General features: G+C 40.0%; 1 protein-coding gene across 1 annotated transcript; it reads right to left on the bottom strand.

The window, feature by feature from the left end:
- TARS (threonyl-tRNA synthetase) lies at positions 3595–25242 on the bottom strand. Its single transcript, XM_005694824.3, has 19 exons — positions 24863–25242; positions 20767–20847; positions 18800–18990; positions 16756–16879; positions 15340–15461; positions 14300–14417; positions 13985–14049; positions 13811–13889; positions 12894–13040; positions 12244–12342; positions 10864–11030; positions 9574–9736; positions 9344–9481; positions 8903–8980; positions 8688–8788; positions 8492–8596; positions 6337–6409; positions 4579–4693; positions 3595–4129 (listed from the first exon to the last, which is right to left on the bottom strand). The coding sequence occupies exons 1-19, from the start codon at positions 24917–24919 to the stop codon at positions 3981–3983; spliced, it is 2172 nt and encodes a 723-aa protein (XP_005694881.2). The 5' UTR covers positions 24920–25242; the 3' UTR covers positions 3595–3980.

Raw genomic sequence — 25299 nt, forward strand, 5'->3', positions numbered from 1 at the left:
GCTGAGGGTCCACAGTACAAGAGCCTGGTTTCCTTTCAGGCCTTCTACTACTGTTTGATTTTCAGAGTGTGCTTCTCAGCATCAACTACGAACTCGTTAGACACAGGATCCCAGGACCCAGACCCACAATCTAAGTGCACATTTTCATGGCATCTCCTGGAGATTCCTGTGCCCAGTACAACTGAAGAAGCACCGTCTGGCAGTCACAGAGCAGGTGTGTGGGGATGTAGTAAAGATCAGTGAAGCAAGTGGGTGCAGTGGGCACAGGAGGTCACCAGGGGCTCAGGTGTGACCTCAGCTGGCTATCCCCGGTCCCTCAACCTTTCACTTGTCTAGACCATCCTAACCCGCCTGCGCAGTACAGACTTCGTCTCTACAGATTTTGGCTTCATTTTGGTTTTGGTACATACGTTACACATTTTGGCACCTATTTTATTTTTGTACCTAATTCTTTGATTTTTATACCACAAAATCTGTTTTTGCAGATGTCATTGTTCTTACGTCATTCCTGTCTGTGTATTTTATTACCAAGATCATGTAACTCTTGATACAGTCTAAACAATTAGGTTCTATCACTTCTTTTTAGGCCATGCTGTGTGGCATGTGGATCTTAGTTCCCTGACTAGGGATCGACCCTGTGCCCCACACAGTGGAAACAAGGGGTCTTACCCATTGGACTGCCAGGGAAATCCCAGAAACTGGGTTCTGTCTATTCTTCATTATATGCCAGAAGAGATCAGAGGGGTACAATAAATAGAAGTCTGCTCTCTGGGAAAGAGAAGGAAAATAAACTACAGGCATAAGAGCTTTGCCGGGATGCATGCCAAGTTGCTTCAATCGTGTCCGACTCCTTGTGACCCTATGGACTGTCATCAGGCTCCGCTGTCCATGGGATTCTCCAGGCAAGAATACTGGAGCAGGTTGCCATGCCCTCCTCCAGGGGATGTCCTAACCCTGCATTGGCTGGCAGGTTCTTCACTACTAGTGCCACCTGAGATAAGGGAGTGGTTCCCTAATACTTCCACTGAAATCTGAGGACTAAGTTAAGAAGGTGTCAGTTACAAAGAGTAATCTTTTGATTCCCAGTCCTGCTTACCTATGTCTTTATTATACTTTTATATCTTACATTTTGTAGTATTTCCAAGTATTGCAAGCAAAGCCATTTGTTGCTTCAAGCTTAAAAGGGGGGCTGGAAAAAATCTAGATAAATCGTAGCTGGTCTTTGAACTACATTATGAAAACCATTTAGAATAATTTTTTGTAATGAGTTTTTTAAAAAACTGAGGGAAAAAATCCAAACTCAGATACTAAGATTTTAAAGAAATAAAAGTCAAGTATAGTTGTGAAATGAATCAGACATTTTGGTGTTATGACTTGTGAATACAAAGTTTTGGTTCAAATGCCAAATTAATTTCCCAAGATCAGATAAGATGTCAATTACAAATCTGTCAAAGTCTGCCTCAAGACAGTCATAAAAAAGGCTTAATTATGAAGCTTCAAAAAGAAAAACCCCTATGATTAAAGATCTTATCTCCTTTATTAAAATGAGGATTAGTCGATGCAAATTGGCTCTACTTTGAAGTGATCCTAGCAAACAAGCTACTGGAGTTACTGGAGAACTGACAAGATGTTACATTTTTAGAATCACTAATGAGGAATTAATAAGTCTCCATTTATTAATTAAAAATAAGAAATTCCTTACTTTGTGTTCTCCCAAACACCATTCATTGGCAAAAAAGAAACTCATAAATTATTCCTTATGAGAGAATACAGAATTTGTATATAGAATTCTAGGGCTCAGAAGAGTCTGCCATAAACACACATTTTTTTTTTAACTGAAGTACAGCTGATGTACAATACAAATTAGTTACATAGTGATTCACAATTTTTAAGATTATCCTCCATTTATATTCATTACAGAATCCTGGGTAAATTCCCTAGTACTATACAATATATCCTTGTAGCTGATTTTATACCTAAAGGTTTGTGTCTCCTAACCCTCTATCTATCCCTATACTGCCCCTCCCCTCTTATCTCTCTGCATTAGTAACCACTAGTTTGTTCTCTTGGAGAAGGCAATGGCAACCCACTCCAGTACTCTTGCCTGGAAAATCCCATGGATGGAAGAGCCTGGTAGGCTGCAGTCCATGGGGTTGCGAAGTCGGACACGACTGAGCGACTTCACTTTCACTTTCCACTTTCATGCATTGGAGAAGGAAATGGCAACCCACTCCAGTGTTCTTGCCTGGGGAATCCCAGGGACGGGGGAGCCTGGTGGGCTACCGTCTATGGGGTCGCACAGAGTCGGACACGACTGAAGCGACTTAGCAGTAGCAGCAGCAGTTTGTTCTCTGTATCTATGAAACATCCTTCTTATATCTAGATATAGAGATCTTTATAGATTCAAAAAATTAAGATCATGGCATCCAGTCCCATCACTTCATGGCAAATAGATGGGGAAACAGTGGCTGACTTTATTTTTGGGGGCTTCAAAATCACTGCAGATTATGACTGTAGCCATGAAATTAAAAGACGCTTACTCCTTGGAAGGAAAGTTTTTAATATTCTAGACAGAATATTAAAAAGCAGAGACATTACTTTGACACCAAAGGTCCATCTAGTGAAGTCTATGGTTTTTCCAGTAGTCATGTATGGAAGTGAGAGTTGGACTATAAAGAAAGCTGAGCACAGAATAATTGATGCTTTTGAACTGTGGTGTTGGAGAAGACTCTTGAGAGTCCCTTGTATTGCAAGGAGATCCAACCAGTCCATCCTAAAGGAGATCAGTTCTGGGTGTTCACTGGAAGGACTGACGTTGAAGCTGAAACTCCAATACTTTGGCCACCTGATGTGAAGAGCTGACTCATCTGAAAAGACCCTGATGCTGGGAAAGATTGAGGGCAGAAGGAGAAGGGGATGACAGCGGACAAGATGGCTGGATGGCATCACTGACTCCATGGACATGAGTTTGGGTAAATTCCGGAAGTTGGTGATATACGGAGAGGCCTAGCACGCTGTGGTTCACAGGGTCACAAAGAGTCGGTCACTACTGAGTGACTGAACTGGAAACTGAAATAGATATCTATATCCATGACTCACCCTTCTTAAAAATTTGTGCAAAAAAAAAAAAATGGGCTTCCCTGGTGGCTCAGACGGTAAAGCATCTGCCTGCAATGTGAGAGACCTGGGTTCAGTTCCTGGGTTGGGAAGATCCCCTGGAGAAGGAAATGGCAATCCACTCCAGCACTCTTGCCTGGAAAATCCCATAGACAGAGGAGCGTGATAGGCTACAGTCCATTAGGTCGCAAAGAGTTGGACACAACTGAGGGACTTCACTTTCACTCTAAAATAGCTTCATGGTTGGTTTTGAAAGGTCTGTGTCCCCCAAACAGCTACAAGTGACATTCCTACAAGATGCCATCCTACAACTGAGCGGCAGGCCCCTGGTTTATAGTGCAGTTTGAGAATAGCATACACTATGGACTAGAGCTCTCCACCCAACTTACATCATCTGTGTTACAAAACATGAAAGATAAATATTGGATCATGTGATTTGTTCCAGGTAGGTGTGTATGGACATGAAGGACAGAGTGGTTGAAACTTACATGAACAGAAGTTTTTATTTTTATATCATAATCCAATTCTAATCTTTTCCATTGACCAAATCTGAAAAAAACTTACATTTTAGCTGTATTACGTTTACAAAAACATTCTTCCACATTACATTAGCACATTCCTCATGCTTTTATTCCAGTGTTCAGAAATTTAATGAATAAAATCATGGTACTGTGTCCCTTTTAATTACCTTCTTCAAATACGTATAAAGTCTAAATTAAAAAACACTGATCTGCAGTAATCTCCAAAGGCTCTGCCAAATTATTCTAAGGTTAGTATAAGCTGATATTTTCCATCATACAAAGATCATGGTAGGCAAGCGTGTTCACCCTTTTCTGCTGAGCCAAGCTGGGCGAAGTCCCTCCTTAGAATTCTTCTTCTGCCTGTTTGCTGCGGGAACGCTGGAGCTGCTGGAGCCGCGCAACGGTTTCAGAGATCGTGCGCTCTCCGTGCACCTTATTGTCTCTGGTGCGGATATTGACAGTGCCGCCGGTTTTCTCTTTTTCACCAACAACTAAATCAAAACCCAGAAAACTTTTGTTAGGTGAAAATTTTCCTACTGAATATTCAAACAGAAATCCACCCTGTAGCTTCTGATTCTTTAAAATGTACAGGTGACCACATCTACTCATGGAAACACAAAACCCAACCCACCATTCCGCAATGACTAGAACTGCTGTGCTTATTACCAAGTCACTTAATCCAGCCAACTTAATACAAATTCACCAGACGAAAAGTAGGAGGTGAAGGGGAGAAGATTTTTAGACAAACCTTTCAAGATTACTTGAAGCTTTCAAGTTTCCAAACCAAAATGTTCCTTTGTTGTATCAACAGAACAAACATACAGTTTGAGATCAGGACTGGAAAGACTACTGATGATCACAATTCCCTTAAGCCTCCATCTCCAAGTTTCAAGGTTTCCTAAGGTTTGGCAGGCTGTCTTTGGTAAGTCTCCTTTCTTACCTAGGATGAAGTTATATTGTGCTAACTGTGCATTTCTGATCTTCTTGTTCAATGTACAGCCTGGATCCAGATCAATGTCCACCATGAATTTAGCATCGTGGAATTGTTGCTGTACCTATTTAAACACAGAGAATTCTTCAGATCTCAAGGAGAATTATATTTTGATCTTAAATAATTTTATTTAGCAAACAATTTGGACAATTATGCAAACATTAAAAAGGAATGTTAACAAATATACTGAAGCATATATTATCATGATGTGGAACTACAAAACGATATATTGTTTGAGAGATAAACTGTGAATTAAATAAACCAGGTTAAATTTTCCATCCATCTGAAAACCAATTACCACTCAATAAGACAGAACGATCTGAACGGGTCATTTTTATTTCACTAATAGGTTGTTACGCTTTAGTGATCATTAACCAATGAACCTCCTGGGATTTTATAAGTATGCAAATTTCAGAAAGGTTCTTACTTAGTTTATTACAGTGCCAGGATAAGACTACACTCTCAACTGTAACCTATTTCAAAGTATGAAGCACCAGTGCTTTTTTCCTTAACACGAGCCCTGTGCACATGTTAGTTGAGTTATTCTGCCACTGGGTAAGAAGCCTGGTAACTGCAGGCTATTTAACATCTCTGGTCTCTAGTCATTGAGGATTAATAGCAGTGCCCTCCCCCTACAACTCAGTATCATCAAAAATCCACCCCCAACACAATTTGAAATGCCACTCCATCCCCACGTGGAGAAACTCAGTGTTACAGTTGAAAAGTGAGTTAACTAAAACCGACCTTTTTTCTACCGTGAGCTTTCATAATGCATATACAATAAAGTAAAATCCGTTAACCATGGAAAGCATAACTGATTAAAACTACTGTGTGAGGTGATAGGAATACAGTGTATCTTGAATAGTCTGACTATCAGTTGGGTTTTTTAAATGTTTCTTTATTAAAAGGCAGTTGAGACTCAAATGCAATTTATTCTGATCTGAACACAGGCTGGGTTTTTTTTTTTTTGGTTGCACAGTGTGGTCTGTGATCTTAGTGCCCCAACCAGGGATTGAACCCGTGCTCCCTTCAATGGAAGTGTGGAGGCTTAACCACTGGACTGACAGGGAAGTCCAATGTGGTGGTTTGATGCTACAATGTTATTCATTGATATATAGATTTTTGTCTAGCCAATTTATTACTTTCAGCTTGCAATTATGAAACCATGCTTTCTATTAATAACTCAACTTTTCATAATTTGAGATTCCTTAGCATGGAATTGCTGTATAACAGAATAGACTGTTCTACTCTTTAAGGTGTGAGGTATGAATGGATATTCGTACATCTGTTAGTAAGGTGGCTTTTTGGTAGGGAGGGCAAAGATTGCTCTGTCATACCATCAACTTGAAAAAAAAGTTTCAAATTAAAGAAATGTGCGTTAGAAACAAACCAAAATTACTCTGAGTCAAAGAGCAGTTTATACTACATTATGCATTTGAATTTACGTGTCACACAATTTGCTAATATTAAAACTAAAACACACTTGATGTTTTAGTTTAGACTTCCAAATTAAGTCTACTCACCACAGAACCACATAAAAAAACATTAAAGAGGTAATATGATCTACTTAGGCTTACCAAGGACTGAAAATGTAAACACTTCTCTATATCACAGCAGCTTGACTTAGAAAGCATAGATATAATTTTTGAGATCTGAAAAGCTGAACAATAGCTATTAAATTTAAAGAAAGTCATACTTAAGGATTACCTTTTGGGCATATTCATCACATGTTGGTCCCACTGGAACTACCATTACCTGACGAGGGGACAGCCAGAAGGGCCTTTAGAAGAAATAAGAAAATATGTAATGTGAATTTGGGAACGTTCTTCAACAAGGATAGCACAATTCTTAGTCTACTATTCAGTACCTTTTCCTAAAACATGCAAGGACCACTTCCAAAAACCTGGCTCTTTTTCCAATGTCCAATAAGGACTGAAGGGCAATTCAGGAGCAGAAAAAAGGGAAAATCTGTAACTAAGACTTGTCTTGCTAAGCAGAGAGAGCAAAGCAAATAGAGAGCTGGGACCATGCCCCATAATCCAACATAGCAGCTAACAGAAAACACCACGCACCTGCTGCTGGAGGGCTTAACACACTGACAAAGCAAAGCACTTAATGATTCAAGTTATTTTACCCCAAAGGTTATTTTATTCAAGTGTTACTGTATTACTCATTCTTCATGTAGGGACACAGACTGTGCCTTCAGTTTATTCAAGATCCATTTTGCAGGACTCAACAAATAGAAACTGTTAGTAACTGGTGATGGTACTTGGTAAAAGTGAGTGTGTTTTCACTGCTTATGAAAAGGGAGCCCACGTGCAGTTCTCCTTTCAGGGATTTCAGGTACCCAATCCCCACCTGCTGCAGACTCAAGCCAGTGCTGCTCCTGGTCCTGCCTCTATTTTCAAGTTATCTTGCTACAATTAAGGGAGTAATTGCTACAGTTAGGCTGGAGTAAGCCCCAAATTGCTTCCCTCTTGGCTCAGGTGGGAAAGAATCCACCTGCAATGCGGGAGGATTCGATCCCTGGGTTGGGAAGATCCTGGAGAAGGGAAAGGCTACCCACTCCAGTATTCTGGCCTGGAGAATTCCATGGACTGTATAGTCCTGCTGCTGCTGCTGCTGCTAAGTCGCTTCAGTCGTGTCCGACTCTGTGCGACCCCATAGACAGCAGCCCACCAGGCTCCCCCGCCCCTGGGATTCCCCAGGCAAGAATACTGGAGTGGGTTGACATTTCCTTCTCCAATGCATGAAAGTGAAAAGTGAAAGTGAAGTCGCTCAGTCGAATCCGACTCTTCGCGACCCCATGGACTACAGCCCACCAGGCTCCTCCATCCATGGGATTTTCCAGGCTAGAGTACTAGAGTGGGGTGACATTGCCTTCTGCACTGTATAGTCCATGGGGTCGCAAAGAGTCAGACACAACTGAGCGACTTTCATTTTCACCTTCAAGCACCAAATTAGGCTGAATTTGGTGAGCACTAAATTCCACCCCAATTGTGGGCTCTTCCCCACCCACTACAGGTTTGGTAAAGCATCAGCTGAGGATCTCCCTATTCTCGAGATTGTGCAGAGAATACTGCCCATATTTGTTTTGATTTTGTGAAATATAACTGAAAAGAAATTAGCTTATTTCATTTATACATATGACATCCCTGACTTAAAATGTCTGAACTAATCAAATTACAAATGAAACTGAAGTGACTGTAATGTAATGATGCAGGCTGTACAAAATGGGTGTTTCATAACCATTTCCTGTTTTCAACTGCCTTCCCAAAATGGGGCCCAGACAAAGGTGATAAGAAAATAAAATGCAAGTAATGTGCTTATTATCTTGCCAGCAGAAACAAACATTTCTAGAAATGAGACACAAAAATGTTAATTGGTTTGGACTCTGTACTTTCAATCAAAAAAAAAAAAAAAAAAAAAAAAAAACAAACCCAAAAACTTGGCTTCTAAAGGGTCCAAAATGCTTATTTATTATGATCAGTAACACTGAACAAGGTACTGCTGAAAGCCTACTTTTGTTTACTCTAAAAACTAAGTTTTATAAGTTTCCAAAGTTACTTAGAAAGCAATCAAAACAATAAGCTTCTTACTGATTAATAACTCCTAATTAGAAAGCATTTATATAACGTTCAAACCAATCAACTGCTAAAAATAATTACAAACATTCTTCTAGCTAAAAAATTTGGGTTTAGACTGTGATTCCTTATTTTTTAGTAAACACTTGTCATTAATTAGAAGTCAACAACTAGAATCATTGTCCCTTTCCATCACAGAACTACATTGGACAGCAGACATTTCTGACAGTTAATTTACAGCCTGGACAAAAACACAAGAAAATAATGACAGACATTACCATTTTCCCCCATAGTTTTCAGTGAGGATAGCAATCATTCTTTCCACTGACCCCAAGATGGCTCTATGGATAATGACTGGCTTTTTCTTATCATCACCATCATGGCTAGAAAGAAAAAAAAAATTGTTTTATTTTGTATATATGTTCCTTTATGTCCTTATGGAAGAATATTCAGAGCAGACACTTAGAAACTCACCTTACAAAAGTAAGATTAAATCTAATGGGCAACTGAAAATCCAACTGTATTGTTGCACACTGGTGGTACCGCCCAATAGCATCTTTAATCTGGATGTCAATCTAAGATGCAAAGATTGGGTTCTATTAGGGGTGAATTTTTAAAAACTTTAAAGTAATCTCTCCTTCACCCGAACAGAAAAGACGTATTTCTCTCAATTAGACTTTGGTACTGACCTTTGGACCATAGAAAGCTCCATCTCCAGGATTTAATTCCCACTTTTCACCAAACTCATTCAGACTGTTTTCAAGTTGCTAAGGATAAAACAAAATGATTTAAATTTTTGTTCAAATGCAACTTCTTCCATCCTAATTTGAGACTAAAAATATTATAACTACTTTACGGGTTACTATTCTTTGCTTTACAATTTTGTCCACCTAGACATACTCATACACAAACCCCTTTAAAGGTTACAGCGTGATGACTAAAAAAAAAACACACTCAACCATGTCTAAAATACAAAATCACAGAGGAAAAAACTGGCTTACACAAGCCTAGAAACCATTTCCAATCTTCTTTCGCTTTTATCCATTTAAAGAAGCTTGGCTTTCTCACATTATGGCGCAAGCCAATTTCACTCAAGTTAATTCTGAAGCTCACTGAAAGCCACCACTTACTTTCTCGGCTTGATCCCATACTTCAGCATCTCCAAGGAATTTTTCTGGGCGAGTAGACAGGTTCAGTTTAAAAGAAAATCCAAATATGCTATATACTGTACGCAGAAAATCCAAACAACCTTTTATTTCATCCTCAATCTTAAAAAAAAAAGGGGGGGGGGACAGTGATAATTTAATTTTCCTCAATTTTCTTGACATGTCTCAAAGTGTTTCACCCCAGTGTCTCATACCTGCTCGATGGCACAGAATATATGAGCATCATCTTGCTGGAACCTTCGGACCCGAGTGAGTCCTGTGAGTGCTCCTGACAGCTCATTCCTATGAAGCACCCCAAAATCAGCAACTCTCAGAGGCAACTCTCGCCAGGATCTTGGCCGATGATCAAACATGAGGCTAAAGAAGAGAGCAAAGTAAAATCCACTGACATTTAATTTCACAAGAACACAACTGCTTCTCTGATACTGCTAAGGAAGGCTGCCAAATACTGGATCTAGCTGTTCACACATCAAAAGTCTGGGCTTTTCTAAGCACTTGCATGAATAAAGCAGCAAATAAATTATAATACAACCATCCATGACCAAGCCAGAATAAAAAATGTATTTCCATTAAGTCTGAAGTCCTATCCTTGTGCTCTTTGAGGATGGCCTTTAAGGCTCATATTGTAAAGAAAATCTTAGCTATAGAAACAGTGGAAATGAAAGTGTGTACTTGAGCTGTTGTCTTATGCAAGTCACTTCAATCATGTCCAACTCTTTGCTACCCTATGGACTGTAGCCCACCAGCGTCTTCTGTCTGTGGGACAGGCAAGAATACGGGAGTGGGTTGCCATTCTCTTCTCCAGGAGATCTTCCCAATCTGGGGATTGAACCCGTGTCTCTTAACGTCTACCTGCACTGGTAGACGGGAGATTTACCACTGTGCCTCCTGTACTTTCTTACTGCTCCCCAAAGTGCTTTAGTTCCCGGTTAGTCTGAAAGTACTTCCGAAACTCTGAAGAACTTGGGAAGACTAAGAATAAACTTGAACTTGGGTCCCTGACTTACAAGCCAGGGCCAACACGGAGACTTGTCCGTTTCACGCCCTCTGCCCTCTGGGCCTGGTTGCTGGGACCAGTGCTAGGAGCTACGTCTTGGCCACCTGCAGCCAGCCACAGCTCTCCCTGGTTTGCCCTACGCTGCTCCTCACCCAGCTTCCAAGGATACAAAGTGAGCTGCCTAAAGGCAAGGAGGATTTTCCAAGGATGTCGATTCATCAGCAGGAGGTTATGATGCATGTATCTTAAAAATAAATAAATAAATGAAAGTCTCCCCTGTTCTGCATCCCCGGATGCTGCCCCAGTGCCACTCTTGAGTGTCTACAGATCTGAGGGTCTAGCTGGGCACAGACGACGTTACACCATTGCATTTATGATGTATTTAAATACTCTTCTGATTACATCTTTTTTTTTTTTTTTAACATACTTTCAAAGGGGGAAAAACAATCTAGAAAATCTCTGAGAGAAACTCAAAACTGCTGAATACCAGTGTCCCGGGCAGTTCATGGGTTTCAGAGCAAACAGCTCCTTCTCCACTTCAAAGGAGAACATGTTCTCGCTGTAGTGCTGCCAGTGGCCCGAGGTCACCCAGAGCCGGCTATTATAGATGTTCGGGGTGACCACCTCCTGGAACCCTCGTTTCCTGTATTCACTCTGTTAGGAAACAGACACAACACACGTGTAGGGAATACATGCTTACACATCAGGTGCAAGGAACGATTTCACGAGCCATTTTGCACTATCTAGTGAAGTTCAAGGTGCACATCTTAAAATCTCGACGCTCCACTGGGAGGTATTCACAAAGAGGAAGCCCCTGCACACGGACAAGAGGAGGGTACTCCAGCACCATGGGCCACATGGGGGAAAGGGAGACGACGTCAGTGCGCCCAGCAAGGACATGGACACACTGTGGAAGTTATACGATGGATTAATACTGAACAGGTGAAAATGGACTAGATGTGTACTTATCCGAAATGAAAATCACAGGGCAGACTAATACACATCAAGACTTCATGCGTGTAACTTTGAAGCATACAAACACATAATTTAGATACATATTTATATGGGAGATGTAAAAACAACAGCACAAAAAGGATCCATCCATGCTAACTTTAAAATAGTATATAGTTTCTTCGAAGAAAGGAAGGAAGTAGATCAGAAAGGAGTCTCAAAAGAGAGTTTCTCCCCGCTTACCATGTATGTATTACTCAGCTGTTAGTTGCTAAGTAGTGTGTGACTCTATGGACTACAGCCCGCCAGGCTGCTCTGTCCATGGGATTTCCTAAGCAAGAATACTGGCGTAGGTTGCCCTTTCCTTCTCCAGAGGATCTTTCTGACCTAGAGGTCAAACCCATGTCTTCTGCATTGACAGGAGGATTCTTTACCACTGAGCCACCAGGGAAGCCCATGTATTACTCTACCTCAATAAAAAATCTGAAGCAAATATACCCCATTTGGATATGTTTTAATTAGGAGATGAGTACAGAGATACTGGTTGTGTTATTCTCTATAAATGTACGGTTGTCACAGTTTACAAAGAAAAAAGTAATGTAAAGATTAACTTGTTTTTCAAAGAAAATACAAATGAACAGTCAGAAAGCCACAGATCTCCCACATAAGGGGTTACAGGCCCCATTTCAAGCTCACCAGCTTGTCTCATGCACATATACCCAACTATATGGACTAGATCATGTATTAGGAGGAAAGAATTTTTTATACATTTTATGAGACCTAATACATCCGTTTTCATTTATTCTTTAAAGTCTTTCTTCTCAAACACAAGGTTATCTTTCCCTCTGACAGATCTTATCTAATAAAATCAACTTATGTCTTTAATCTATAGAGGAAAAGAATGAATATGGCTTACCCTGATGAATTCAATAAGTGTGTTATAAATGTAGGCTCCCTTGGGCAGGAAGAAGCAACTCCCAGGGCTGAGTTCATGGAAGAAGTAGAGTTCTTGGTCCTGGGTATACAAAAGCAAAAGGAAGTTTATACGTATACATATGGATCATGCCCGGCACAGTGAACACACTTGTAGAAATGAGTATTTTTTACCGAACTTAACTTCCAGTTTAGAAAACATTTAGGAGTAGAGGAATAAAGAAAAGGACACCACAGAATCCACTACTGATGCTCTGTGTCATCTTGGGCAACAAGCAGATAAACGTTTCTGGGACTTAAGTTTCCATGTCTTTCAAGTAAGTCAGCGAGAGCAGAGAATTTCAAAAGCATCTCCCAGCTCTACGAAATGCTGCTATACTTCTTTTACAGAAAAGTATAGGCCATCAACATGTGTTCTCAATAAAAGAATTAGTTAAAATGAATTTCTGCACAGTACTGAACACACTCTAGAAAGACAATGTGGACAATGAGTAAGTAATTTACAGCTTTTCCAGGACAGTACAGTAAGTCCTTGAAAGCTACAGCACCTCTTCAGAATTAAATTCCCATTACCTGATACAATTATATTTCAAATGAAAATCTGGTCTACACACATTATTCTTTTAAACACACCCTTCCAATTTTCCTATGATCTCGGTTTTTAGCCTCCTCTTGGAACTTCTCCCATTCTTTCAGCATCTTAGGATCTGGAAACGAAATGCCATAAATTCTCTGTAGAGTCTCCATATCCGACTTGCCTTCCCAGTAGGTGGAGGAATTCTGAAAAAAGGGAATTACCATGAGATAATGTTCAAATTCTTAATATCTCATTTAAGAGTTACATGTTATTTCTCACAGTTACATTATGAGTCAAATTCATATTTAGCCCTTATTTCAAGAAAAATGGCATAAAAAGCCAACATGTAGTATATAAGCATCTCCCAGTTGCTGAGGTCTGTCCAGAGTGGTTGTACTCATTCCACAGGACGAAGCTAGTTGCTTAATCCTATCAAAATTGCCCAGTTCTCAATACCCACTGACATCACAACTCCACAAACAAAACTGACTTTAGAGGCACCTTTCTTTCACAAAAAGATTGAGCAAAAATGGAAAATCAACCAACCAACCAACAACAACAAAAATCTTATTGGCATGATTAGTTTGGTTAAAAAAAAGAACAACTTGGATAATTACCACCTTAGACATAACAAAAGGCAAAAGCATGCAACCTATAGAGAGTCGGTCTCAAAGCCTGACTGTGTGATTTTGTACGTTCCCCAAAAATCCACCACCATGTGCTCTGGTGATGGGTGGTGAGTCTCAGTCGCTGCTTGAGAGAATTTCCATTAAAAAAAAAAAAACAAAAAAACACAAAAACCAGCTAGTGACATACAGTGCCCACAGTCAGCAGACAGCACAAGAAAAAAATCCACGCTTACGTCTGCAAGAGAAACATGGCTGCAAAGAGAAATGAATGCAAGTTTAAATAAACGTGACATCTTTAGTAGACAAGTGGGTCTACATAGAGCCTCCAAAGTTATACCGCTTACTTTGTGTATTTTCAAAGTCTTGATTTTGCCAGTGTGTCTGACATGAGGACCCCGGCAGAGATCTATCAAGGGGCCACACCTGAAGATTGAAAAAAAAAAAAAAAAAAGGAATTTTAACAAAGACTTAAAATGACATATACAATAGTAGTATTTAACGAAACTTGATAGTCTTACCTATAGACTGTGGTAGTTGGAGTATTCACCTTTTCATTCAAAATCCTGCATTTGAACTTGTTGTACTGAAAATAGAAAAAAATATTTTAAAAAATAACCACTCTTTACGTTTTATTTCTAAATACTGTAGCTAAAATACAATTTGAAGTATGTCTAAGCACTGTATGACTATAAATGTCATACATGTTTTAAAAACATTTGTTAAATTTTTCTAAAGAATAGGATAGGCATCGACTTAGTACATTAAGCCCAATGTACTTTAAGTAACGTTAATGAGGGAAACAGAAGTGGAGGCCATGTTACAGTTCAATTTACCTTAAACATTTCCAGTAAAGTTTCCTTCTTAACTTCTAATCTTTCAAAAGCTTGCTTTTCTTTAATGATTTTCTTACATAAAGTCTCCAAAGAAGAGAAATCATTGCTGGACACACCCCTGAAGAATAAAATAGAATTAATCTCTTTCTATCGCATTCTACTCACACCACAGCTTAGGGGAACATGTCTTTAGAATACCTCAAGGTTTTAATATAGAAGATTAGACCCCAGCATCATATATTAAGAATTTTAGACCCTTGCATCATATACTAAGAATTTTAAACTAGACATTTTTTTATAAACTATTTTTATATTTTCAGTGACTTTGAGCTTGCTCTTCATGAAGACCATTCCCACATGTCCCACTAGGAAAGGAGAGGTTCAACCTTCATTTCCTTTCCCCAACATACAGTTTAGGTCTATGATCTAAATCACCTTCATTGATCTAGAACAGAGCTCTCAAGAAAGTCTTTACTACTTCAAGAGTTAGTACAACACTTCAAGTTTTCTTAGCAGGAATACTGGGTAACTGTGAAGCAATAAGCTTTATATCACTTCTCCTTTAATTGTAACTGTGAAGCAATAAGCTTTATATCATTTCTCCTTTAACTGTAACTGCCTACTCCAGTACTCTCGCCTGGGAAGTCCCATGGACGGAGGAGCCTGGTAGGCTGCAGCCCATGGGGTCACTGGGAGTCGGACATGACTGAGCGACTTCACTTTGACTTTTCGCTTTCATGCACTGGAGAAGGAAATGGCAACCCACTCCAGTGTCCTTCCCTGGAGAATCCCAGGGATGGAGAAGCCCAGTGGGCTGCCGTCTATGGGGTCGCGCAGAGTCGGACACGACTGAAGTGACTTAGCAGCAGCAGCAGCAGCAGCAGCAGTGAAGCAATAAGCTTTATATCATTTCTTCTTTAACTATAACTGTGAAGCAATAAGCTTTATATCATTTCTCCTTATTGACAAATCTTTAAAAACAAAGTATGAACCCACAGTAATTCAGATTTTATTTTTCTTTATCCAGTTATACAACTTACCCTTCTTCAAGGTACATGTCATAATAGAATCCATTTTCTATTGGTGGTCCATAACACAAACATCCACCATAGACTCTTTCCATGGCTTCACCCATTATGTGAGCACTTGAGTGCCAATACACCTGAAAATTCAAAGAAAAATAAGGTGGTCTGAGTCTGGGAGTACAAGTTGTAAATTAATTATTTGTTTTGAAAGATACATAAAGTTTAGTATAGAGTAAATTTAAGACAAGAAGACCTAAATTTATAAATCTACAGATTGCAATGTGATTCTATTCAGAGCGAAAAAGATTTAAAAGGATTCTAATTACTAAATTGTATTTGTATCTTAGAATTATCTGTTTAAATGAATTAAAATACAAATTAGCATCATTAATTAAATGGGATGGATTTTGTTCCCTGAAAACAACAGGTACCCACAACATGACTGTCTTATTAACTGCAATGGCCCAGGGTCTTTTGAGTCAACCCCACGGGCTATGCTCTGGCCTTTACTTGGCTGTGGAACATCACTTACAAGTTATACCTGATTTTTTTTCTTATTGTGTTTAGTTGCTCAGTCGTGTCCAACTCTTTGCGACCCCATGGACTATAGCTCACCAGGCTCCTCTGTCCATGGGGATTATCCAGGCAAGAATACTGGAGTGGGTTGCCATGCCCTCCTCTCTAGGGAATGTTCCTGACTCAGGGATCCAACCCAGGTCTCCCACGTTGCAGGTGGATTTTTTACCATCTGAGCTACCATGGAAGCCCTTTTTTCTTATTGGCCCCAAACACCACACAACTAGATCCTATAATACAATTTAAAACCAAGAACAAACATATGGACCTTGAAATCAAAATAAAAAGTAATAAGTAATTTAAATTCTCATAAAAAACTTAAGGACTCCAGAGTACATTTGGAAACCATTGATTCATTTAAGCAAAATCACCATCACTAAAACAAAATATTTTATTTTTTCTTATACAGTATCCCACCCTGGAGAAATAAGGGGAAAACTCTGCTGTCAAATGCAGACTGATTTTTATAGTGCTTTCAGCATTTTAAAGTAAGAAAGATACGAAAATCAATTGTCCAAAAGGAACAGAAATTTGAATCATTTTCAAATTTAATTAATAGAGACATCTTGATTAAGTGTTGACTAAGAGTGTAGAAAACAATTTTTACTAGCTTAATCAATTTCTAATAAAATTCTGAGCACTTTTCCTTCACTGAAGTATATTGAGTAAGAATAAATTTGAATTAAGTGCACTTCTGCACTTCTTAATTTTATAAAACAAGCACTTTCATTCTGTTTCCTACATGAAAGATAAAATCAAGACTTCAAATATGACGATGAGACATCAACCAACGTTAGCCACCTGCTGGCTTAAATAATAAGCTGGAACAGACTATGAATCTGAATAAAAACTTACTGCTTGAGCTTCCTCATCCTCAAACTTGAGCAGCTCCAAGGTGCAATCTTCCTCCAGAGGACGGTCTAGGTCCCAGACGGCTTTATTCACCTTAGCAATGACAGTGTTGTCGGCCAGGCCTTGACTTAAAATATATACACACACAGGTGTAAAAACACAAGACTCTATAAAAAAGAATCTTCTGCAGCACAACAGCTGATGTGAGAACCGAAATAAGCAAACATTATATACAGACATATCTCGTCTTTTATTACACCCTGTGGATATATACACACACACATATGTATATATTTTGGTGGTAACCCTGTATCAAGTCTGTTAGCACAGAACAAGAAGTTATTCTGGACTTTTGTAAAAATGTCATAAAACACTCTCACTTTCATATCACTAATTTAATTCTAGGCCTAGAGTTCACCAGTGTCTTACATGATTCAACTTAGAATTTTGATGTTTCCCCCAAAATATTTTCTGACCAGTTAGCCGCAATAGAAGCATCAATTTAAAAAAAGCGGAAAATTATTTTCCAATTGGCCACTGGATAAAGTACAACATAATCTGAAGAATGTTGTAGTATGCAGAGAATGAATTCCTGGACTGACAGGAGCCTGGATTTTAACAGACACAGCTACAATCTCATTGCACAACAATGGAGAAATCTCTTAACCAACCAACCTGTAAAATTCTCTCTCAAATGAAAGGCTGAACTGATACTTTAAAAAGTCTGTCCATATATCCAGTTATATATGACCTCACATGGAAACTTGCTTAATAGTCTTACCACCTTTGGAGTAAGGTAGAAGTACTTTAGGTTTGTCGAATTAATAGCAACATTCCCTTTGAAAGAAGGCCCGGGCATACTGAGCACATGGCTCATGGGCCTAAGTGCTCCTGCTCCCATAGTAGGCTTGTCAAGAACCAGCTGTGTGTGACGGCTCCCAAATCTGTGCACTTGTTATTGTATCTCTTAGGTTCAACAATATGTTAGTGATGATAATCATTTTTGACAATTCACATGATGTTTTCAGTGGTTTCAGCTCAATATGTAATCATTATAAGTAAACAGAAACAGGTAAACAATACAACAAGGGAATGACAGTTTCTGTGAAAACCAAGTTGAATGTTTGGGAAGGCTTGATACAGGCAAGTCACTTAAAAAATTTTCAAGTCAGGTGTGGATGAAACAACCACATAAAAATCTGGAAGGACTTTGCACTCAGATGGCTTTTCAAGCGTGTTAAGATAATATAAAAGTTTAATTAGCACTCCACCCACCCCCAACCTTGGCATTATAGTCGTATTAGTCATTTTTTTAATGACCATAGTTTGCCAATACCTGGTAGAAAATATATGTATCGATTTATGCCTTTCCAACTTTATCATTTTTTGATAAACTTACCAGCTAATCATCCCTATCATATCAGATTAAGAAAGCATTTACTTTATTACAAAGTATGCATCCAATTCTCACTTACCTGAAATAACTTTAACACAGCCCAACAAAAGTTTTAACATTAGATTTACAAAAATAATATAGTTTTTCATGTGTCATGTTAGTTTTTTAACTTTCCCATTTGAGATGAGCTACTTTCATTTTTAATTTTAAAACTGAGAATTTCAGTCAAAATAGATGAAGCAGTCTCTACTTGCTTATTGTGACATTTTATGATCAAAGTAGAAGAAATATATGAGGATACGCAATCCACTCCAGTATTCTTGCCTGGAGAATCCCATGGACAGAGGAGCCTGGCGAGCTACAGTCCATAGGGTCGCACAGAATTGGACACTACTGAAGCGACTTAGCATGCGTGCATGAAGAAGAAATATATAATCTTTCGTAAAATAAGACCAAAGTCTTCAAGATATTCCCTTTGAATCTTGACCACAAAGCTCTAAACTGTTTTAATTTTTTAAAAAACCCAAATAAAGTAAATTACACAATATAAGCACTGAACAGGAACATAACTGTTATGAGGATAAAACTTGGCAAGATTAAAAAAAAGTTTAGTTACAAACAACAAATGGTCAAGACAGATATAGCTCATACCTAATTCCACAAGCAATTTGATATGGTGTAGTTTTCCAGGATTCTGCGTCTACCTGTTTACCATCAGGCAGGGTGACTTTAATGGGCTTGCTATCTTTTTCTGCCTTTTCTGCCAGAATGGAATCATGTTCTGCTTTTAGTTTATTGTACAGCTCAAGACGTGTGTTAATATATTCGGGCCAAGGATTCAACTGAAAGATAACAAATAGACAGTCAGTAAATACTTACATTCCTTTTCATATAGAAAAGCAAAAGAAATAATAATGAAAAGATTTATCTTATGTGAAGTAGTGCTTTATTTTTTTCCCTCTTACAAAATTTCCTTCTCATTTCAATCTTATTTTTTTCTTGGCTTTTAATTTTTTTTTTTTAATGGAAGAGTCTTGATCTCTTTAGAACTCCCTCCTACCACACTCTTTCCCTTTCTTTAGTCATTCAGGTGCTCTTAGGGGGCTTTTCATTAAATCATTACAGAGGTCCATAATCCTTGATAGGGAAGCACCAATAAATTAACTGAAAGCTCAGAGCCCATCATTCTATTACTACAATCCTGCTCACATGACTGGGCCCCACCTACTCAGAAGCATCAGTACAGTCCAACCCACCAACATAACCCTCTGCATCTTTTGGCCGTTTATCTCCACATCTGTTTGGCACTTCCTGATCAGAGGCACTTAGTGTTAAACTTAACTTATTCACCACTCATGGAGCAGATACTCTCTGTACCTAGCCCTGAAGAGGAGAATAAGACCTACCGCTGCCCTCAGAAGCGGAACCAGACAAGTATGTAAATGATGGGAGTATGGAGGAGGAGGAAAGGTCTTGGATACCTCACTGTACACTTTTTTTCCAGACAGATCACTTAACATACATATTCAATCACATCATACTCACAATTCTTGATTCATTAAAGTCCTCGAATTATATCCCTTCTTTCCTATTTCCAGGCTAATTCTCAAACTTTAACAGAATAGCATGTACTACTCTTATAGTATAACAAAGAAATTAGGGAACATATGCATTTTCTTACAAATTCTGAAATTCAGTCAACAATTCCCCCCAAATTACAGTGCGATACAATGGACAAAACATAACAGAAATGGTTATGCAGGGCTCTAAGCAACACTTAGTGGTGCTTGATCACTACAAACTTACCTTTCAGTAAGTGGAAGTGCTCTAAGTTTAGCAATGCAACGTTTATAAAAAGAGCTCTTAAGTCAGTTTACTGTGCTATAGGATACTTCTTAAGAGCCTATTCCTTTGTTCTTCTGTCTTTTGGTCGTTTTCTAAAGAGTCTCTAATAAAATAGTCGTAATGACAAAAGCAAAAAGTGAAGGCTGGTTCATAGCAGTTCAACTTCAAAAACAAAGCACGAAGACGAGTCTCACTGCCTCCTGCAGCACCCAGGAGCTAGGTGGATTCTGGGATGACTCCTGGGAGGCCAGTTCCTTCCAGTGTCTGCCTGGTGAACTGAAAGCATTTTCACTACACTTGTGAGGCCTCTAAGAGATTTGCCCTGGCTTAAAACCAGTCCCCAGTGGCAGGTCCAGGTGGACACAGTGTGAATGGGATGAAGGAATGGGGCTTTCTTTGGTTTCCCTTGTACTCAGTATAAGCTCAAACACCAAAGTTTCTCAATGTCTCATTGAATGAAATGGTCAGAGGGCTAGCACCCAATCTGGCAACTAAGTAATTATCACAGTCCTCTTTTTAGCAACGTTTGTTCTGTTTTTCATATCTAATCCCACAGATTATTTTACAATCATACTTCAGCTGTTTTTCTTTTTCAATAACAAGTAACCGCCAGTCTTTCTTTCCCTCTTAGACTTTCCTGGCTCTTCTCCCTGATTTTTCCATCTTGTGCCATCTTAAAATCCCATGAAAACCATAAGACTCTCACACAGGACGAGTCTAAGACAGCTCCCTGCCCCGTCAATCTCTGATGAGACTGCCCTGAAAACATTTACCTCTGCTCGACCTCCATCCCCCGATCCTTCTTTATTCTTCTTCTTGCTTCCTTCCTTTTGTTTCTCTTCACCAGCACCTACCTAAAGAAGCAAAAAAGACATGAAGGCTCTTTATTTTAATCTAATTTGACAGCCATCCAAGCTGCCCCTAGGAAAGTTTTGAGGATGTTATTTTAGCATCCGTTTTTTTAAAAAGCAGAAATCTGATTTTGAAAGAGGAGGAAATTTCACCACTGTCAAAGGGAAGTTCAGTTCAGTTCAGTTCAGTTCAGTCACTCAGTCGTGTCCGACTCTCTGCAACCCCGTGAATCGCAGCACGCCAGGCCTCCCTGTCCATCACCAACTCCTATCACTCAAACTCATGTCCATCGAGTTGGTGATGCCATCCAGCCATCTAATCCTCTGTTGTCCCCTTCTCCTCCTGCCCCCAATCCCTCCCAGCAACAGGGTCCTTTCCAATGAGTCAACTCTTCGCATGAGGTGGCCAAAGTCCTGAGTTTCAGCTTTAGCATCAGTCCTTCCAATGAGCACCCTGGACTGATCTCCTTTAGGATGGACTGGCTGGACTTCCTTGCAGTCCAAGGGACCCTCAAGAGTTTTCTCCAACACCACACTTCAAAAGCATCAATTCTTCGGTGCTCAGCTTTCTTCACAGTCCAACTCTCACATCCATACATGACCACTGGAAAAACCATAGCCTTGACTAGATGGACCTTTGTTGGCAAACTAATATCTCTGCTTTTAAATATGCTATCTAGGTTGGTCATGACTTTTCTTTCAAGGAGTAAGTGTCTTTTAATTTCATGGCTGCAGTCACCATCTACAGTGATTTTGGAGGCCCCAAAAATAAAGTCTGACACTGTTTCCACTGTTTCCCCATCTATTTGCCATGAAGTGATGGGACCAGCTGCCATGATCTTAGTTTTCTGAAGTTGAGCTTTAAGCCAACTTTTTCACCTTCTTCTTTCACTTTTATCAAGAGGCTTTTTATTTCCTCTTCAGTTTCTGCCGTAAGGGTGGTGTCCTCTGTGGACTTCTTAGAATTCAGTTCAATGCCAGGAAGTCACAAGAAAGTTTTAAAGTAGTAAGTCTTGTGCAAGAAGACACCAACGGCAAGAACTAGTCTTAAGCAATGGTTCTCACCCAGAAGCAGTGCCCCGTTCAGTGAACATTTGGCGATGTCTGGAAACCTTTTTGCTTGTCACAACTGGGGAGTACAATTGGCATAGACTGGGTAGAGGCCAGGGATAGTGCTAAGCATCCAACAAGGCACAGGACAGCTTCCCACCACAAAGAATTATCCAGTCTGTAGTGTCAAGAGCACTGAGGTTGAGAAATCCCGAACCACATTAAGGGATGCTACAGGGAACGGCTACCCACTCTAGTGTTATTGCCTGGAGAGTCCCATGGACAGAGGAGCCTGGTGGGCTATACAGTCCATGTTACTGTAAAGAGTTGGACATGACTAGCAACTAACAGTTGGACACGACTGAGCGACTTCACTTTCATTTTTCACTTTCATGCATTGGATAAGGAAATGGCAAACCACTCCAGTGTTCTTGCCTAGAGAATCCCAGGGACGCAGGAGCCTGGTGGGCTGCTGTCTATGGGGTCGCATAGAGTCGGACACGACTGAAGCGACTTAGCAGCAGCAGCTAACAGTACTACACTAGTACAAAGAGTATCGTCTCAGAAATAAACGACTTACCTCCCTCAGAGAGAAACATCCTCAGGCAAATTTCACCACATAAAGGTTTTACCATCTACAGAGTTCCTCCACAATCACCTTGGATTCTCACAGAAACACTGTGAGATGGCTATCATTCCCATTTTACACATGGTTAAATTAGAAAAAGTTAGATAATTTTTCTAGGTTCAGAAAACCTGTAAGTGGTAGGAAGGAAAGACACCCCCCCAGAAACTGACCGTGGTCAACTCTAAGGGAGGAAGTGATCTTCAGCAGTGAAGGAGTGTTAGGGCAGAACTGGGATGGGGGCGGGGGAGGCACAGTACTTTAGTTTTGTAAATGTTTTTGACCTTTGAACTTTTTAAAAACAGTTCAAGATATATTCCTATTCCATAAAATGTACCCACATAAAAAAATGCATAATTCAATGGTTTTTCAGTGTATTTATAGTTGCCCAACTATCACCACAATCAATTTCATTATCCCCAAAGGCAATCCTGTACACATTAGCAGTTAATCCCCCCTCCCCGATCTCCCCAGCACTTGGCAACAACTAATATTTCTGTTTCTATAGCCATGCCTATTCTGCGCATTGCATACAAATAGAATCATACAATAAAGGTATTTGTGACTGGCTTCTTTAAGCCAGTATACGATTTCAAGATCATCCACATTACATGTATCAGTACTACGCTCCTTTTTACTGTCAAATAACATTTCATTATTCATGCATTTATCACTTGTGGACATTTTGACTGTTCTTTTCAATTTCATAAAACTTAGGACTTGCATCACTTAAAACACAAAACAAATTGTAAAAATATTACTCCAAATTTCCTTCTGAGCTAACACTTCCCCTACTGTGGGATTCAGGACTTAATGAACTTTTAAGGTTCATCTACAGCCGACAGTTGAACAATGAATACACCTTAAGTCCATTCTAGTCAAGTAAAGTACTGACAGGATTCTAAGATTACCTGCATGCCTTCACTATATGATTAATATTATATTAATTATAATATGATAGTGAATATTATGTAATATATATAATATATAATATATACTACATATAAGTAATATATAATAATAGAATATAATAGTGAACATTAATATTATTAATAACTAGCCAAGTATTCAGGTAAAAAGATGGATACAAAATTAATTGCAGGTCTATCTATGAAAATTCAAAATGGAAAGAGAAGGAAACAATTCTGTTTTTCGGATTAAATGTTTTTGGTCACATGGATACTGCTAAATGAAAGCAGTAATGATAAAGGACAGAACTAAGATCAAGGTTTTTTCTGTATTCTAAAACACCTCTCCATTTGACAAATGAGGCTAGTGGCTCAAAAAGAGTAAGTAACTTTCTATTTGCATACAGCTAGTAAACAGGATTTCCCTTGTGGCTGAGAGGGTAAAGAAACCATTCGCAATGCGGAAGCCCTGGGTTCGATCTCTGGGTTGGGAAGATCCCCTAGAGGAGGGCAAGGCAACCCATTCCAGTATTCTTGCCTGGAGAAATCCATGGACAGAGGAACCTAGTGGGCTACAGTCCATAGGGTCCCAAAAAGTCGGACACGACTGAGCGAGCGACTAAGCACAGCACAGTGAACAGGAGAGCCAGGATACTAAAATGGGTCTCTCTGGAACCCTGAGGTCCACTTCACCTTTCCTGTAACAACTGGAAACGTGACGGGGCAGCCGTTCTTTATTTCCAACGAAAACAGATCAAAGATGGGCAAGTGCACATACTATATATTTACGTAAAAGCGATCTGAACTTTCAACCCAAAAGTTGGCCCACTGAACAAGACTGGGAAGATGTTCCCAAGCAGAGTATGCCACTAAAGCGAAAAGTTCAAATGATGAGAAAAGTTCAAATGATGAACGTTTGTCAATGTGATAAGGCAAGCCTCCAGCATCGGGCAGGGGGGTGTGTAACTTCTCTAGAGTTTGCCAGGTGGGGTGGTCTCCACCGTTTATTATACACTTGGGCAGATATCGGTGACTTGGTTTTCCCTTTCTTACACTGGGTCTTTAACCGGTACGTGGTTTTACAATTAAATGAGGCTCCGCAACATTCTTCCCGACTACAGGGAGCCAAAGACGCTAGTCTAGAAGCCCAAAGCTCTAGATTCTAATTCTGTCTCGGCTTCTAATTAGTTGTGTGGCTCTGAGCAAGACACTCAGCGTCCTCATCTAAAAAAAGAGGATGGACCCAGAGATGATCTGCAAGGCCCGGCCCTGCTTTACGAATCTGCGATTCCTCTCCAAAGGGGACCCTGACTTGTCCGGGAGTTCTATTGCGCCCCCCGCCCCAGGGTTCCTCCACCCCCTCCCTCTCCCCACGTTGGGCAACACGGATACAAGAGCGCCAGCGCTGCCTCCGCGCTCCACTCAGCCCACTCACCGGATTCTCCTCGTCTCCCATTTTCGCTGAAGGGCTACTGGCCTGCTCCTCGGACATCCGCAAACCACCAAGAAAAAACTAAATCCCAGATCGACAGCCAGGAGGAAAGGACAGCCGTCCCCAAGCAGAAGTGGTCAGTGGCGCCTGGGAGCACTGCGCTTGCGCCACGTGGTCCACAGCTGATGCAATCGGAAAGCGCCCAAACTCCGCCTCCTAACCTGATGGGAGAGCAGGCAGCTAACCGACAACGCGGAATAGAGGGCCCCCTTCTAGGAAATCAGGCCGCGGCTGGGCGGGAGAGGAAACTGCGGATAGGAAACTACAGAACCTGCACTCACTCCTGGCGGGTCATCTCCGGCGCCCAGAAGTCCACAATGCGCGAGCGCCTTCTTCCGGGCTGACTCCGCCTATTACTCCAGGACCCTTTCGGCCGCCGT

This window comes from Capra hircus, chromosome 20, assembly GCF_001704415.2.
Source record: "Capra hircus breed San Clemente chromosome 20, ASM170441v1, whole genome shotgun sequence".
Classification (NCBI taxonomy): domain Eukaryota; kingdom Metazoa; phylum Chordata; class Mammalia; order Artiodactyla; family Bovidae; genus Capra; species Capra hircus.